The following is a 13,573-nucleotide window of genomic DNA, read 5'->3' on the forward strand; positions in this document are numbered from 1 at the left end:
ACGCCGGCCGCGAAACACTAATTGATAGAAAAAGTTGTTTCTATAAGCGGTCGCCCCTCTGTAGACAGTGGCAAATCTTCGAATGTATTTAATCCAGTAAAAATCCATATGCCGTTCAGAGGCGGCGTAAAACAGGACCAACTACATTTGTCGAAAACATTAAGACGCAGACCATAAATAGGAGAAGGAGCTCGGCCAAACACTCGAAAAGGGTGTAGGTGTCAATTAATGCAGGTTGCCCCATAAGAATTTCACGATTTCCAACGAATTTTGGCTAACCTTTTATGAATTCGCACACAATTTTTATGAAACTTACAGTGACGAAGGTTCCGATTTGCCAACATATTGCTTATCGTTTAAATCCTTACGATTGCTTTAAAATCATAGATAACGGGTGGGCCATATAGCGTTTGCTTTTTGAACCACCTATTTTTTTGAGAATGGTAATATAACATGTCAAATGTGTTCATAATTTACTTAAAGGTTTGCCATTTACGAAATGGGACGCTATACGCTTGAACAAAATTGGGAAATATTGAAAACCTATTTCCAAAGTGGTGAGTCTTCTTCTTCTTTTCTGATTTTCACATCGGTGGCTACGTCAATAAGCAAAATTGTCGGATTTGGGGCTCAGGAAATCCATACGTTACTGTAGAGAAGCAAATGCATCCACAACGAGTCACTGTTTGGTGCGGTTTTTGGTCTGGCGGCATCATCGGGCCATTTTTTTTTTTTCGAAAATGAGCGAGGAGCCACGGTTACAGTAAATGACGAGCGTTACCGTGACATGGTCAACTAGTTGTTTCCAAAAATTGAAGAGGATGACATGGACGACATTTTGTTTCAACAGGACGGTGCAACTTATCACACTGCCAAAGTTACACTCGAACTTTTGGCTACCGTTTTTGAAAACCGAATAATCAGCCGAAACTCCGATATCAATTGGCCGCCTCGGAGCTGTGATTTAAGCCCGTTGGACTGTTTTTTGTGAGGAGCCGTTAAGGACAAATGCTATGCGAACCATCCAGAGACGATTGATGCTTTAAAACACGAAATCGTAGTTGCCATTCATGAAATTGGAGCCCAAATAATCGAAAATGTGCTTAAAAATTGGGTTGATCGAATGGCTTACTGTAAAGCCAGTCGAGGCAGACATTTGAACGATATTATTTTTCATTCATAAATGACAATGTTCAATCTTCAAAATAAAAAAAAATTTGAAAAAATATTGATTAGTTTTTCTTTTATAGCCGATTCAAAAAGCAAATTTAACATGGCCCACCCTATATTAACTACTCTGCGACGGGAAAAATAATTATTAGAAGTTTTAATTCAAAAGCTTAATTGAAAACTATACGAAGTTTAAGAAAGAAACTTGATGATAATTATAATAAGTCCTGCAATCAGTGAGGGATTTAAATATGTGAAATAACTATTTTTAAAAAGTCTTCTTCACTTATATGTAAAGGGGTATACATTTTATAAAAATAAAAATAAAAATAATTTACAATGCCATTCACAAAGCCATTGGTATAAAAAATATAATTTTGGAAATTCCTCAGTATCGCTCTAGATGGATTTTCCCTCCTTGTGGCACATCCTTCTCTGCGACAGCCAGTCCAGTTCCACACCCCATTATTTGTTGTACTTCTTCAAGTGATTTTCCGCGCGTCTCTGGCAACACAAACAGAGCAAGCAATGCAACGCCAACGCAAGCAGCACCAAAGATAACGAAGTACCCATGAAGCCCAATCATCGATGAAAAGTAATGGTAAAACTTTATAAACAAAAATGCAAAGATGTAGCATAAACTTATTATACCGGAATTATGTCCAACGGTTTACATAAATATTAAATACTTTACCTGAATGAGAATGAATGTTATTAGCCAGGAGAGAGACCACGAAATGCTTGTCCACCTAACGCGCAGCTGTAAGAGTTGAAAAAATACAGTAAGTATGTTGTAACATAAAGTTAAATGTATGTTACGTATGTTACATATGTATAAAACTTATTTTGTTAAATGTCATATTTAGTTTATAAGATTGTTATTATAAATTCTACTAGCCTACGAACAGACTTTTAATAGTCTCTGTAGGACTTACAGTTTATTGTAAATTATAATGTATTATTATACTAGTAATAAATAAATTCAAATTCAAATTTTTTTATGGGCATTCAAAACAATTATTTAGAGAAACTTCTAACCGAAATACAGGTACAGTCTGCCTAATAACTAGAAGCGTGACTGGCAAACTACAAACTTAGAGTTGCGTTAAAAAAAATTGAATGCTACAAATGGCGTATCCTTTTCGCAATGTGCGTTGTGCGATTTGTTAGTTTTGTGAGAAATTTAGAAAGCGGACGTTGTTTTTGCAAGACGAGTTCCGCGTATAAAAAACGATTTGAAGCATTATTCCCATGTACACACCCTAAAGGTTCCAAATTATTACGTGCATCTGCAGCAAAATATTTGTAGAAGTCGGAGACGTTCATAAATACATATATGGGTGCAATGGTATACCGAAGTTAAAAGTGTTGAAGACTCCTTCGGACGAAGCCAAAAAAAATCCTCTCCAAGGCAAGCTAAGAAGAAGGTCATTGATTCATTTGTGAACTTATCGTTGCGTGAGGCTGAAGCAGTTTTAAGGAAAAATTGAGTTTATGTATCCAAAAACACAATTCGCAGGCGTTTACGTGCAGACTACCTCAAATTCGGGAGCACATTGAAGAAAGACTTGCATGAGCTAAAGCAAATTCAGAACGGCACGGAGCAAACGCAATAATCACGGATGCATTTTTCTTTTGGGTGAGGAGCTGCATACATACATTGGTCCTAGTGTACTGCTGATAGTCAACAATTTCAACGAACTATTAAGCATCCAGTTAACGTTTATGTTTGGGGCTGCCTCTCCGAAACAGATTTTGGCCCTTTATTTTTATTTACCGCCAATTTGAATGCAGTTTTGATGAAAAAAATGTACCCAAAAGCATTATTACCATCAGCCGCGAAGATGCTTGGAAGACCTAGCCAACCTTGGATTTACAAGAGGACAACGGTCCCAAGTATCGCAGGCGAAGGTGTGCAGAGTGGAAACAGAAAAATGGGATTGAAATCTTGGATTTGTCTTCAGAGCCGCCTAACACCAACACTATTGAAAACGTTCGGGCAATAGTTAAGCAAAAACTCAAGGGAAAGCAAGTATGGACCGTCAAACAGTTATAAAAGCAAATTCGGCTGATTTGGAGCCGATTACCTCCACAATTTGCGCAGAAGTTAACACAAAGTATGACTCGAAGATGTGAATGATGGTGACTATACATTTTATTGAATATTCAGTGAACCAAAACGAAACGCTGACACTAATATTAAATACATTCAAATTTATATAATATAAATAAATAAATTATACACAGATTTTTAGGAAATCATTTGCGTTGAATATATTTTATTTTTAACTATTCAATGTGCATAATTTTAACGGTAAATCAGATTATTTAAGTAATAAGCGCAATAGCATAATTTTTCAACTGTGTGCATTCCGTTATTTCTTTCATAACGGAACTGTAAAAGTTAATTGTATTTCTCATAGTTTGTCATTAAAGTTGCCAGTTTTGAAGAGTGAAGATGAATAAGAGCAAACATCGAGTGATGTAAAAGAACTTATGGTGAAATATTATTCCGAAGAGAAAAGTGTGCTCAAATCCCGGACATTTTGAAAAAACCTATTCGACAGTATTTAATATATTGAAAAAATATAATGAAAACCATTCTTTTCTTAGAAAAAGTGGTACTGAAAGAGTTTCCAAAATTAAATCAAATGTGACCAAAGGCAGGAATATACGAGGTGTGTTCAAAAAGTATCGCGAATTTTGTGTTTTTTCAAAAATTATTTATTTATCCATTAATATCTATGTTGCCCCCTTTAAAGTAATCCCCATGAGATATTATGTACTTGTTCCAACGTTTTTTCCAATCTTCGAAGCACTTCAAAAAATCATTTTTTTTTTTCTTGTTCAGCTCCTCCTTCGATGCCGTCTTTATCTCGTCAATCGTAGCGTAGCGTCGTCCTTTCATGGGCCTCTTCAGTTTCGGGAACAAGAAAAAGTCACAGGGGGCCAGATCTGGGAAATACGGTGGCTGAGGCATCATTCGTGCGTTGTTTTTGGCCAAAAAGTCGCGCACAAGCAACGATGTGTGAGCAGGGGCGTTATCGTGATGCAAAAACCAATTTTTGTTCTTCCACAAACCCGGGCGTTTCTGGCTTGCTGGATTTCTTCGCGCAAATTGCGCATAACTTGCAGGTAATATTCCTTATTGACCGTTTTACCCTGTGGCAAGAACTTATGATGCACAACGCTCCTGCAATCGAAGAAAAGGGTAAGCAAAACTTTTACATTCGACCGAACTTGGCGCGCTTTTTTCGGTCTTGGTTCGTGCGGCAGCTTCCATTGAGATGATTGAACTTTGGTTTCCACGGCATAACCATAAACCCACGATTCGTCACCAGCTATGACCCTCGGGAGTAAATTTGGGTCGTCGCAGTCAGAGTCCAACATCTCATTTGCAATGTTCATGCGATGTTGCTTTTGTTCGAAATTGAGCAGTTTTGGTACAAATTTTGCGGCGACCCGTCTCATGCCCAAATCATTGAAAAAAATCGAATGGCACGAGCCGATCGATATGTCTAGGTCCTCAGCGACTTCTCCAACGGTGATTCGACGATTGGCCAATACCATTTTCTTCACTTCAACCATTTTTTCGTCTTGTGTGGAAGTGTTCGCGCGTCCGGCACGCTTTTCGTCGTTCACATCTTCTCGGCCTTCTGAGAACATTTTGTACCACCGATGAACGTTGCTTTGGTCCAAAGTAGCTTCTCCGATGACACAGTCAACATTCGGAATGCATCTGCGCATTTAATTTCGTTTTTCACACAAAATTTGATACAGGTTCTTTGATCCATCTTTTTAAATAGGTAAAAATCGAAGACGCGCCGAAACACGTGTAAGAAAAGCAGCTGTCAACAATTAACTGAACATTCAAAATGGCCGAACTCGTCGATATGAGTACCAACATATCGCCACGAAAAAATCGAAATTCGAATATACGTAACCTGCGAAAATTCAAAATTCTCGATACTTTTTGGTCACACTTCGTACGTTTAATAAAATAAAACCCGAAAATATATGCCATTAACATTGCTAAATCACTCAACAATTTCTCAATTGACGTACAAAGGTACACCCACACAATATCAGAAATTTACCGCACAGTAACGAATACAAAGCGTACACTCTTAGAAAAAATCTCCTTCCCTCAAGGAATAAGGGGAGTAAAATGTTGAACCGGGCTAAAGAATACGTTAGCAAGCCGAATGAATTTTGGAGCAACTTTATTTCACCGACAAGTAAAAATTCAACTTATTGGGGTCGGATGGCCGCAGTTTTGTCTAAAGAAGGGTACAGCGGTCAATCCGTCTAATGCGATGGGTACTGTGAAACGTGGTGGCCGGCATCTAATGATTTGAGAGCAATAACAGCAAATGGAGTGGGGTAGTTTTGATTTATTAAAGGCACTATGACTAAAATGAATTATCTAGAAATATTGAAGGCGCATATTTCCAAAACTGTCGAAAAATTGCAGTTTCCAGCAACGTTCACCTTCATGCACGACAACGACTCAGAGCATACTGCGCTGATTTGCTTACAATGTTAAAGAAGGATTGCCTCATCCTCCTCATCCCTCCCAGATCTAAATCCTACATTGAAAGAGAATTGCGCAAACGGCAGATTAGTGGTAAAAATTCCATAAAATCAGCAATTAAAGTGATAAAGGAAAATATTCCGATAGATGTCACCAAAACTCCAGTCGACTCCATGCAACGTCGTCTACGAGCTGTAATTAGTGCAAAGGAATACTACACAAAATATTAGTTCACCATTTTTCCTATATTTCCATAATTTAACTACTGTTCCACTTTAAGTTTGAGTTGTAACATTAGGTTATTGTTTTGTTTGCTGGAAAACTTCCAAATGATGCAAATCTTTTATTATTTTCAATTATTATAATAAACTGCTGAATTGAATTCTTTATATTGGTTTTTTCCTTTTGCAAAATTTATTGCACCGTTCTCAAGTTATAAAGAATTGAAGTAAGAGCAAACAGGTGTCCCAGTTTATTTTTGGCTCACTTGCGAACATATAATCAATATTATCAGCCCATATAAAACATTTTGTTAGAATCGAATTGGTCAAATAGTTTCTAAGTTAACGCGGGCACGCTTCTACTAGACAGACTGCATGTTGAAGAAGAAGCCAATTTCCATTTAAAGATGTACTGAAATTAAAAATTCTGGCAACTACCCCCTTTTTTCGTATTCTATGCACAATTTTTAAAAGTAATTTACTTTGTTCCCAGCTAAGAATAGTTCGAATGTCTATTTTCAAAAATAAATGTTTTAACTTTTATGTGACTCACAAGAGTTATTTCTGAGCGAATAGGAGGTGCATATATGTACGTATATTTACATAAAAAACGACAAACTTTTTCACATAGTTCTGAAAGTCGCAACATCATTCCTTAACATTGTCAGATGAATATTTTGAAGCACCTAACTTATTTCACGCCCCAAAAATCCAATTGCCGAGAAGAATTTATTTAACTGAACGAACCGGGACTGCGGCTTTTTGTCTTTCTGCGTTCTTTGAAACTAGCGATTGATAGTCGAAGCCACATTTTTACCTTGCCGTGTGGTGCAATTCACGCTGTTACCAAGAGCGTAGAAAGATAGAAAGGGAAAATTGCAGGAAATTAAAGAATTTTGTCATGCCTTTAAAAGGTTACATTGGTCTAGAATTTTCAAAAAATCGATTTTTTCGATATTTCAAAAGTATAGTATCTTAGAAACATACTGTGAAATTTTCATGCGGAAATTCCCAATATTATAGATTCTACAGCCCATTAACTAAGTAGAGAGCGGTCCGCGCACTCCTGTACCTCAAACTTTAAACTCGTTTTTCTCGAAACTACTTTTTCCGGCACAGTCTGCTTGATAACTCGTACAATTTTTAATATTTTTTGAGGCGGTTTTTTTTTAATATTCGAAAGTGTTTTCTCTATGGATTTAATTTTTGATATATTTATTAAAAATTTTATAAACATAATTAAAGTATGACATTTATGACGTATAATGCATACTTTTTTTTAAATGCTGTAAATTCCAAAATTTTTCGAAATTCAAAAATCGGTCTCGACAGACTAAACCTACAACTTTATTTTAAAATATTTTTTTTTACTTTTTACAGATCCATCAACATTTCAAGAAGAAATGACGTAGACCGTGGAGCAACTTTTTTTTTCATTGTACTTTGGGTCACGTGATTTTGTATATACTAATTTAAAAAATTAAAATAAATTTTGTTTATAAGTACTAATAAACAATGTATAAAATTTGTTATATAGTATTTATTTCTATTGTTATCCATTCTAAAAACAGTTTTTCTTTTAGCACACTTTTGGCGCTGCTCAACGTATGTGACCCCTTAATATACTCTAAAGGCATAACTCTATGATGGAATATCAATTTTCGTAAAAGAAGCAACGCATTGGACTATGTTTGGCGAATGTAGAACCATGGATCATCGAATATACTATCATGATCAAAAAATTCACGGAACAACCGCCAGACAACTCAAAGTAAACTGATTTTAGTTCTGTTGTTTTTTGTTTTTGTTAGCTTGCCACATCTGTGATTAGCATTCCCACCAAAATGTTACCTCTACCTCAACACGTGTTTTCGATTGTTTACAGTTTTGAAAATGGATTTCAATTTGCAACAACGAGTTTGTATGAAATTAAATTAAAGTTTGTGTTAAAAATAGATACAATGGTGCGAAAACCTCAGAAATGTTGGGAAACTGTTTCGGTAATGATACTCTAAAGAAAACAATCGTTTACAAGCGGCATGAAGTTAAGAAGACTCAGAAGAGGTCGTGAGTCCATCGAGAATGATGAACGTAGAATTAATAAAGTGAAAGAAAAGTTGATCAATAACCACAAATTAACTTGAACTTGGGCACTGCTTAGGGATTCGTTCAGGACATTGTAGTTAATTATCTGGGTTTGTGCCATGGTGCTGCAAAGTTGTTCCAAAGGATCTGAATTTCATGCAAAAAAAGGACCACGTTGATAACGCCAAAGACGTGATTTCCATGTTGATTCCAACATTCATAAAACGGATCATTACTGGAGACGAGACGTAAGTTTATAAGTACGACACTCAATACAGGCATCAGGTGACTGAGTGAAGAGCAAGACAAAAAAATCACGTTGACTTCAGTCAAAGAAGAAAGCGGTGCTCACAGTTTTTACAACGGTATTGTACACCACGAATTTTCGCCAGAAGGTCATAAAGTTAATAAGGACCATTAGGAAGCAAATTTGGGGAATTTTTTGGGGAAGGATTTGTGGGAAAACAACTTGTAGATTTTGCACCATGATAACGCACCGTCACACAGAGCAATTCGAATTCCCTTGATATGGTTCCCTGCGATTTTTCCTCCACTACTGGGAACGCGTTTTAAAAACTATAATTAATAGAAAAATCGAAGACGGCTCTGATGGCTTTTACCGAAAATAGAATTTCAGTTCGAAAACTGGAGCAAACGCTGGCATAAGTGTGTTGCAGTTGATGGGGAGTACTTTGAAGGCGATAATATCACTTTCGAGGAATAAATTTGTATTTTGAATTTTCTGAATATATTACAGGAACTTTTTGATCAAGGTGCGAGAGCGCAAAGCACATGAAGGTCGTAGTTCTTTTAAAACTTTCGTTGACATTGCTTGGACATCTATTTCGTCCCTCATTCAATAAAGTGTACATTTGCACTTACCTTTGTTGACAACATTTCGCTGGGTATTAGCGATGTAAGAGGATACAATCCTAAGTTTGCGAAGAAAATGTGCAACAGCAACAACCCAGATGCGACCCATTGTAATTGGCCTTTCACTTCCGTTACAACACTTATTGCTAAACATATCGATGCGCAACCGCAAATCAATGCCGAAATAAATAGTAGCATCTGAAATGATAACCCATCCGTAAGCACAAATTTCTGTCCAGAAAACCATTACTTACTTTTCTTCTGAAAACTGGCGCCAGCCACACCGTAATTGTTGTAGCAGCGAACTGGACGAAGGCCAGAATCATAGCACTTGCATCTGGAGAAAAGCAGACGAAAACATCATTTGCGAGTATCTCATCCGACCAAGCGAGTATCACAAAGATCCCACTCAACTGTGCACCCACAATCAGCACCAGAGTGAATAGTGCCACCTTCCACAAGTACGGCTGCGGTACATTCGTTTTGACAATTGCGCGTTTTTCCATATTGTTCTTGAAATTGTCCAATTCGCGTAAGAACTCAGGTCGATTGCGGTCGCTAATACGACGCACTCCGCGAAACCAGCGCAAAGACTTCTCCAGTCTTGGCACATCACCTTTACGCATGTAGAAGTAAGGACTCTCCTGGCTGAAGGGGAACATCATGGTGAATGCACAGGAGATGCACACCGCTACCACGCTGACATATTCATACTGCAAATACTGGCCAAGCAGAAAACCAATAAGCATACCCAATGTGCGCCACTGGTCGATGGTGGTGATCAGGCTACCGCTATTGCTCTCCTCCGAAATCTCTGCTATGAATATAGGCAGCACCACCAGAGTGGCTCCGGCGGCTAGTCCGCCGAATATGCGCGACGAATAAATGTGTACGATATCGTAGGCAAAATGCACGCAAAACCAGCTCGGCTGATGTACGTATGAAAAAAAAAGAAAACATGAAAGCACAGCTGATGCGAGCATTTGATGACAAGAGCGTACAATTTGCAACAGACCGCTTAGAAGTAACACCACACGCGGGCCAAATCTTTGCGTGACTAAGCTGCATATGAGTGCGCCCACAGCCGCGCTGGCAAATAAGTAACCATACGTCCTAGAGGCGTCTTCTTTGCTTGCAACGTGGACCAAGGGTGTCTTTTCATCCATGTAGAGCCTCAAATGGGCAGGCGTAATGCCGAGCATGATGCCGAAATTCAAACACAATATATTACCTAAGAAAAGAATTATAATTGGAAAACATGAACGAGTAGACGACACTTACCGACAATTACAACGATCCGCTGGATCGCAACTCCTTTCAAATCCTTTGGCAGACACATTGGTATACTTATGCAACACTTTTGCTTACTTTCACTACCCCTTTTCGCCTTTTCGCTGCTAATTTGACTACTCACAATCCTAACCGAATCGTTCAATCGTTCAACCCAGCGGATACGTCTATGAATTGCTATGCTCTCGCTTCCGTGATCGTCTAATGATTCTCCCAACTCTGTAGCTGCGGGCGCCAAACGAATCTGTTTTGCTTCGCCGTCAAAGCGCAATTGCCACAATTGCCTTAATAATATGCGTGTATATATTTTTCTCTTATTGTCCCCTTTTATTAGCGCCACCAGTTACCCAACAAACATAGTTTGGCAAAATTATATTTCTCAGTTTGATACCAATTCTCAAATTTCTCCAACGATTCTCACATTTGACATATATTCAGGCTTCATATTCTACAAGTAAATTTGAATTTCACCTCCGCCTATTTGGAAAAACACAAATCAATGAAACGTTACATTTTTGGCATTAATATAAGAAGACTAGAGGAATTCTCGGAAAATAATTGACCGAACCTCTTCTTCTATTTGCGGTGGGTGGCTTGACGTTGTCGTTGTTGTTGTTGTTGTTGTAGCAGCATAAACATTCCCTATACGGGAGGAATACTTTCAGGGAATACCCCTGAGGTGACAGTCCTTGGCCGGATATAAATCTGGGTCGTTCCATATAAAGCGTTTTTTAATAGAGGTGTTATTTTGATATTTAAAGAAAAATGCATTTTTTTTAATATAAATGATCGGATGTTTATTTCATTATAAAGAGGAAGGTATGCCTTTAATAGTGGGTCATTTCCATTGTGACGGGTGTGACCGTGTTACTGACATTTTCGTTATAATTTTAGAATTTTAAATTGTTACTTAAATTAAAGGACACTAATCCCTGCCATGTGAATATTAAAGTTGTTTGATACCAAGTACATACTGAAAATGCATCATTTCCGACCATAGCTGCCATTTGAAGACTGTGACGTGTGTGACCTTACATATTTAAGCTTTCAACAAATCTTTACTTTCATTGAAGTTTTTGTAAAATTTCCCAAAGAATGCGTATAGAAATGTTGGAGGAGCACATTGTTTGAAGTCTTTCTGGTTGTATGTCATACTTACTTTTCTAAAAAAATCACATTTTTCTTTAAAAAAAAAGCTTAAAAAAAGGTGTGACCACTCTATGTGACGGATGTGACCTAGTATGAAAATTCAAAAATTTTGCTGAACTAAAACTTTTTATTGAATCCAATTATGAATAAAAACACATAAAATAACATTTCATTTTTTTATTCGCTATCATTGACATCACAATACTTTGGACCTGTATTTTTCAAGAAAATTTGTTTAAATTCAGATAAATATAATATGAATAGGAAGCATATACAGAGACCGCATCTGCTCTTTTAAAGGCATGCATTTTTTGAAGGTTCTTTACCATTTTAACGCTTTCCCAACTTTCGTTTAAGAAAGAATTATTCTGATCGATGTCGTCTTTTGATGCGTAAAAAACATTGATCTTATTCAATTTGTGTTTTGCAACAGGATATTTGAAACAGTCCAGCGGTGTTTTCATAATACATTCTCTAGCTTTAATGGCTGTCCATAATACTCTTTTTACTGTTTCCCCTATACCATCTACTGCGCCTTTACCATGGCCTGTAGCGAAAAAATTCCATGCACTTCTAACCCGAAATCCTTAGGAGCATGACATATGTTGAAAGTGTTGTACCTATTTTTAAATTGAGATGCACAACCATCTGAAAAAATGTGTACAACTTTCAAATCAACCTTTTCCTTAAGGTCACTTGTAATCATTTTTAAGAATGCCCAAACACTGTGTTTGTTATGAGTTAAATCATCACTGATAATAGCGTAGGATTGTGTGGAAATACCGTCTTGATATCTAACCCAGGCGCATGCTGTAAAAATAGTCAATTGTGGATGCTTCCAATGTGCACTTTGTATTTCATCTTGGAAAAATATTGAAAAGTTTTCAGCGAAATCTACTTGCAGAACCACTTCGTTTTGGTTGGGTATCGCTTTCCTTTCTTGGAAACATTGCGCTTGCATATTGTTGACATACCAATGTGTTTTAAATTGATCTAGATTTAATTGAAAAAGCTTCAAGAATTCTCCTACAGCTGCTTCCTTAGCAATTATATGGAAACGCCCTTCCTGACTTGTCCAATACTTCCACGACACTATCATATTTTCATTGTAGTTTAATGGTACCAGATCATATATAGTATATTATCACAATAGAGGCATTCGTTTCTCATACATTTCTCACTATGAATATTGCAGCATGTTGACTGCAAAACTTTTGAAGGACTCTCCGGTATAGGGAAAAAAGTTTTATGAGCAACATCTGTCATAAACTTAATGTATTCATGATAGATGCAAAGGCACATATTGAGGGGAGTTTCCGCCACTAGGCACACATTTAGCGGCCGATAATTATAAAATTGAGATTTACCAATTTTAATTGTTGGATTTTCTTCCTTAAATAAACTATAGCACTCGCCCACAGTCATGTTGAGGTATCGTTTTTGAACTTTTTGCTTAGCGCCTATTGATGGATTTTTCACGATTTTTACGTCCCTTATTCCAGGTGTATGTCGACTGATATCATCCTGTAAATAAAAGCTTTTGATTTTGTCAATATCGTCAATCGGAGTTTTCACTCTTGTACTTACTAAGGGCATTATAGATTTTAAGCGAGTTGCTTAATAATAGCAATTCTTTTCGATGGACTACGAGACAGGATTTTCTCAATTTTGGTGACTGTTTTTTTCAATGAACGACGTGACTTGAAGCTGCCAATTTCAGATGTATTCAAAACACTTGATACTTTCTGCTCATCCTTTTTGCGTTGTCTACTCTTTCGCTTTCTTTCTTTATCTTTTCTCCTTTTTTCTTCCAACGTCGCTTCATCCATTGTAATTTTTTTGGCATCTCTTCTTTTTTTTTCTTTTGTTCTCTCTAAAGCCAAATGCAGTTCATATTTTTCTTTATTGTTTTTAAGTTTTTTCCTTTGTTCTCGCTTTTTGGTTTTCGAATCCATTAAAAAAACAAGCACTTCGCGTTTATGTGACGGGTGTGACCAAGTATTTTATATTACTGAATTGCCAAAACGCGAATACAAAATTAGTAAAATGTCATCAAACTATTTACTACGCATACTTTGTTATCATTGCAAAGTATCAAGTGATTATAATGTACAGTACCAATTTATTTGAACTTTTTCAATTTTTAGTGGGACGGGTGTGATCGAAAATTTTAAAGTTTTAAAAAATCGATACAAATTTTATTTTACAATGTACCATGTCGAAACTTTGACAGAATAGAATCAATAGCATA

General features: G+C 36.8%; 1 protein-coding gene across 1 annotated transcript; it reads right to left on the reverse strand.

The window, feature by feature from the left end:
• Positions 1 to 1,487: 1,487 nt before the first annotated feature.
• LOC129249109 (facilitated trehalose transporter Tret1) lies at positions 1,488 to 10,641 on the reverse strand. The gene is made up of 6 exons (XM_054888744.1): positions 10,165 to 10,641; positions 9,885 to 10,114; positions 9,138 to 9,812; positions 8,893 to 9,081; positions 1,865 to 1,930; positions 1,488 to 1,777 (listed from the first exon to the last, which is right to left on the reverse strand). Exons 1-6 carry the CDS (start codon positions 10,220 to 10,222, stop codon positions 1,559 to 1,561), a joined length of 1,437 nt encoding a protein of 478 aa, XP_054744719.1. The 5' UTR covers positions 10,223 to 10,641; the 3' UTR covers positions 1,488 to 1,558.
• Between the last annotated feature and the right edge of the window lie 2,932 nt (positions 10,642 to 13,573).

The sequence above is a fragment of the Anastrepha obliqua genome, chromosome 5 (assembly GCF_027943255.1).
Source record: "Anastrepha obliqua isolate idAnaObli1 chromosome 5, idAnaObli1_1.0, whole genome shotgun sequence".
Lineage (NCBI taxonomy): Eukaryota > Metazoa > Arthropoda > Insecta > Diptera > Tephritidae > Anastrepha > Anastrepha obliqua.

Bases quoted from the DNA above. Each gene is read 5' to 3' on its own strand.
- LOC129249109 (XM_054888744.1), bottom strand. From the start codon at position 10,222: ATGTGTCTGCCAAAGGATTTGAAAGGAGTTGCGATCCAGCGGATCGTT. The intron at 10,115-10,164 runs GTAAGTGTCGTC...TTCTTTTCTTAG, and splicing joins GCGGATCGTTGTAATTGTCG to GTAATATATTGTGTTTGAAT. The intron at 1,778-1,864 runs GTAAAGTATTTA...TTGTTTATAAAG, and splicing joins TAACATTCATTCTCATTCAG to TTTTACCATTACTTTTCATC.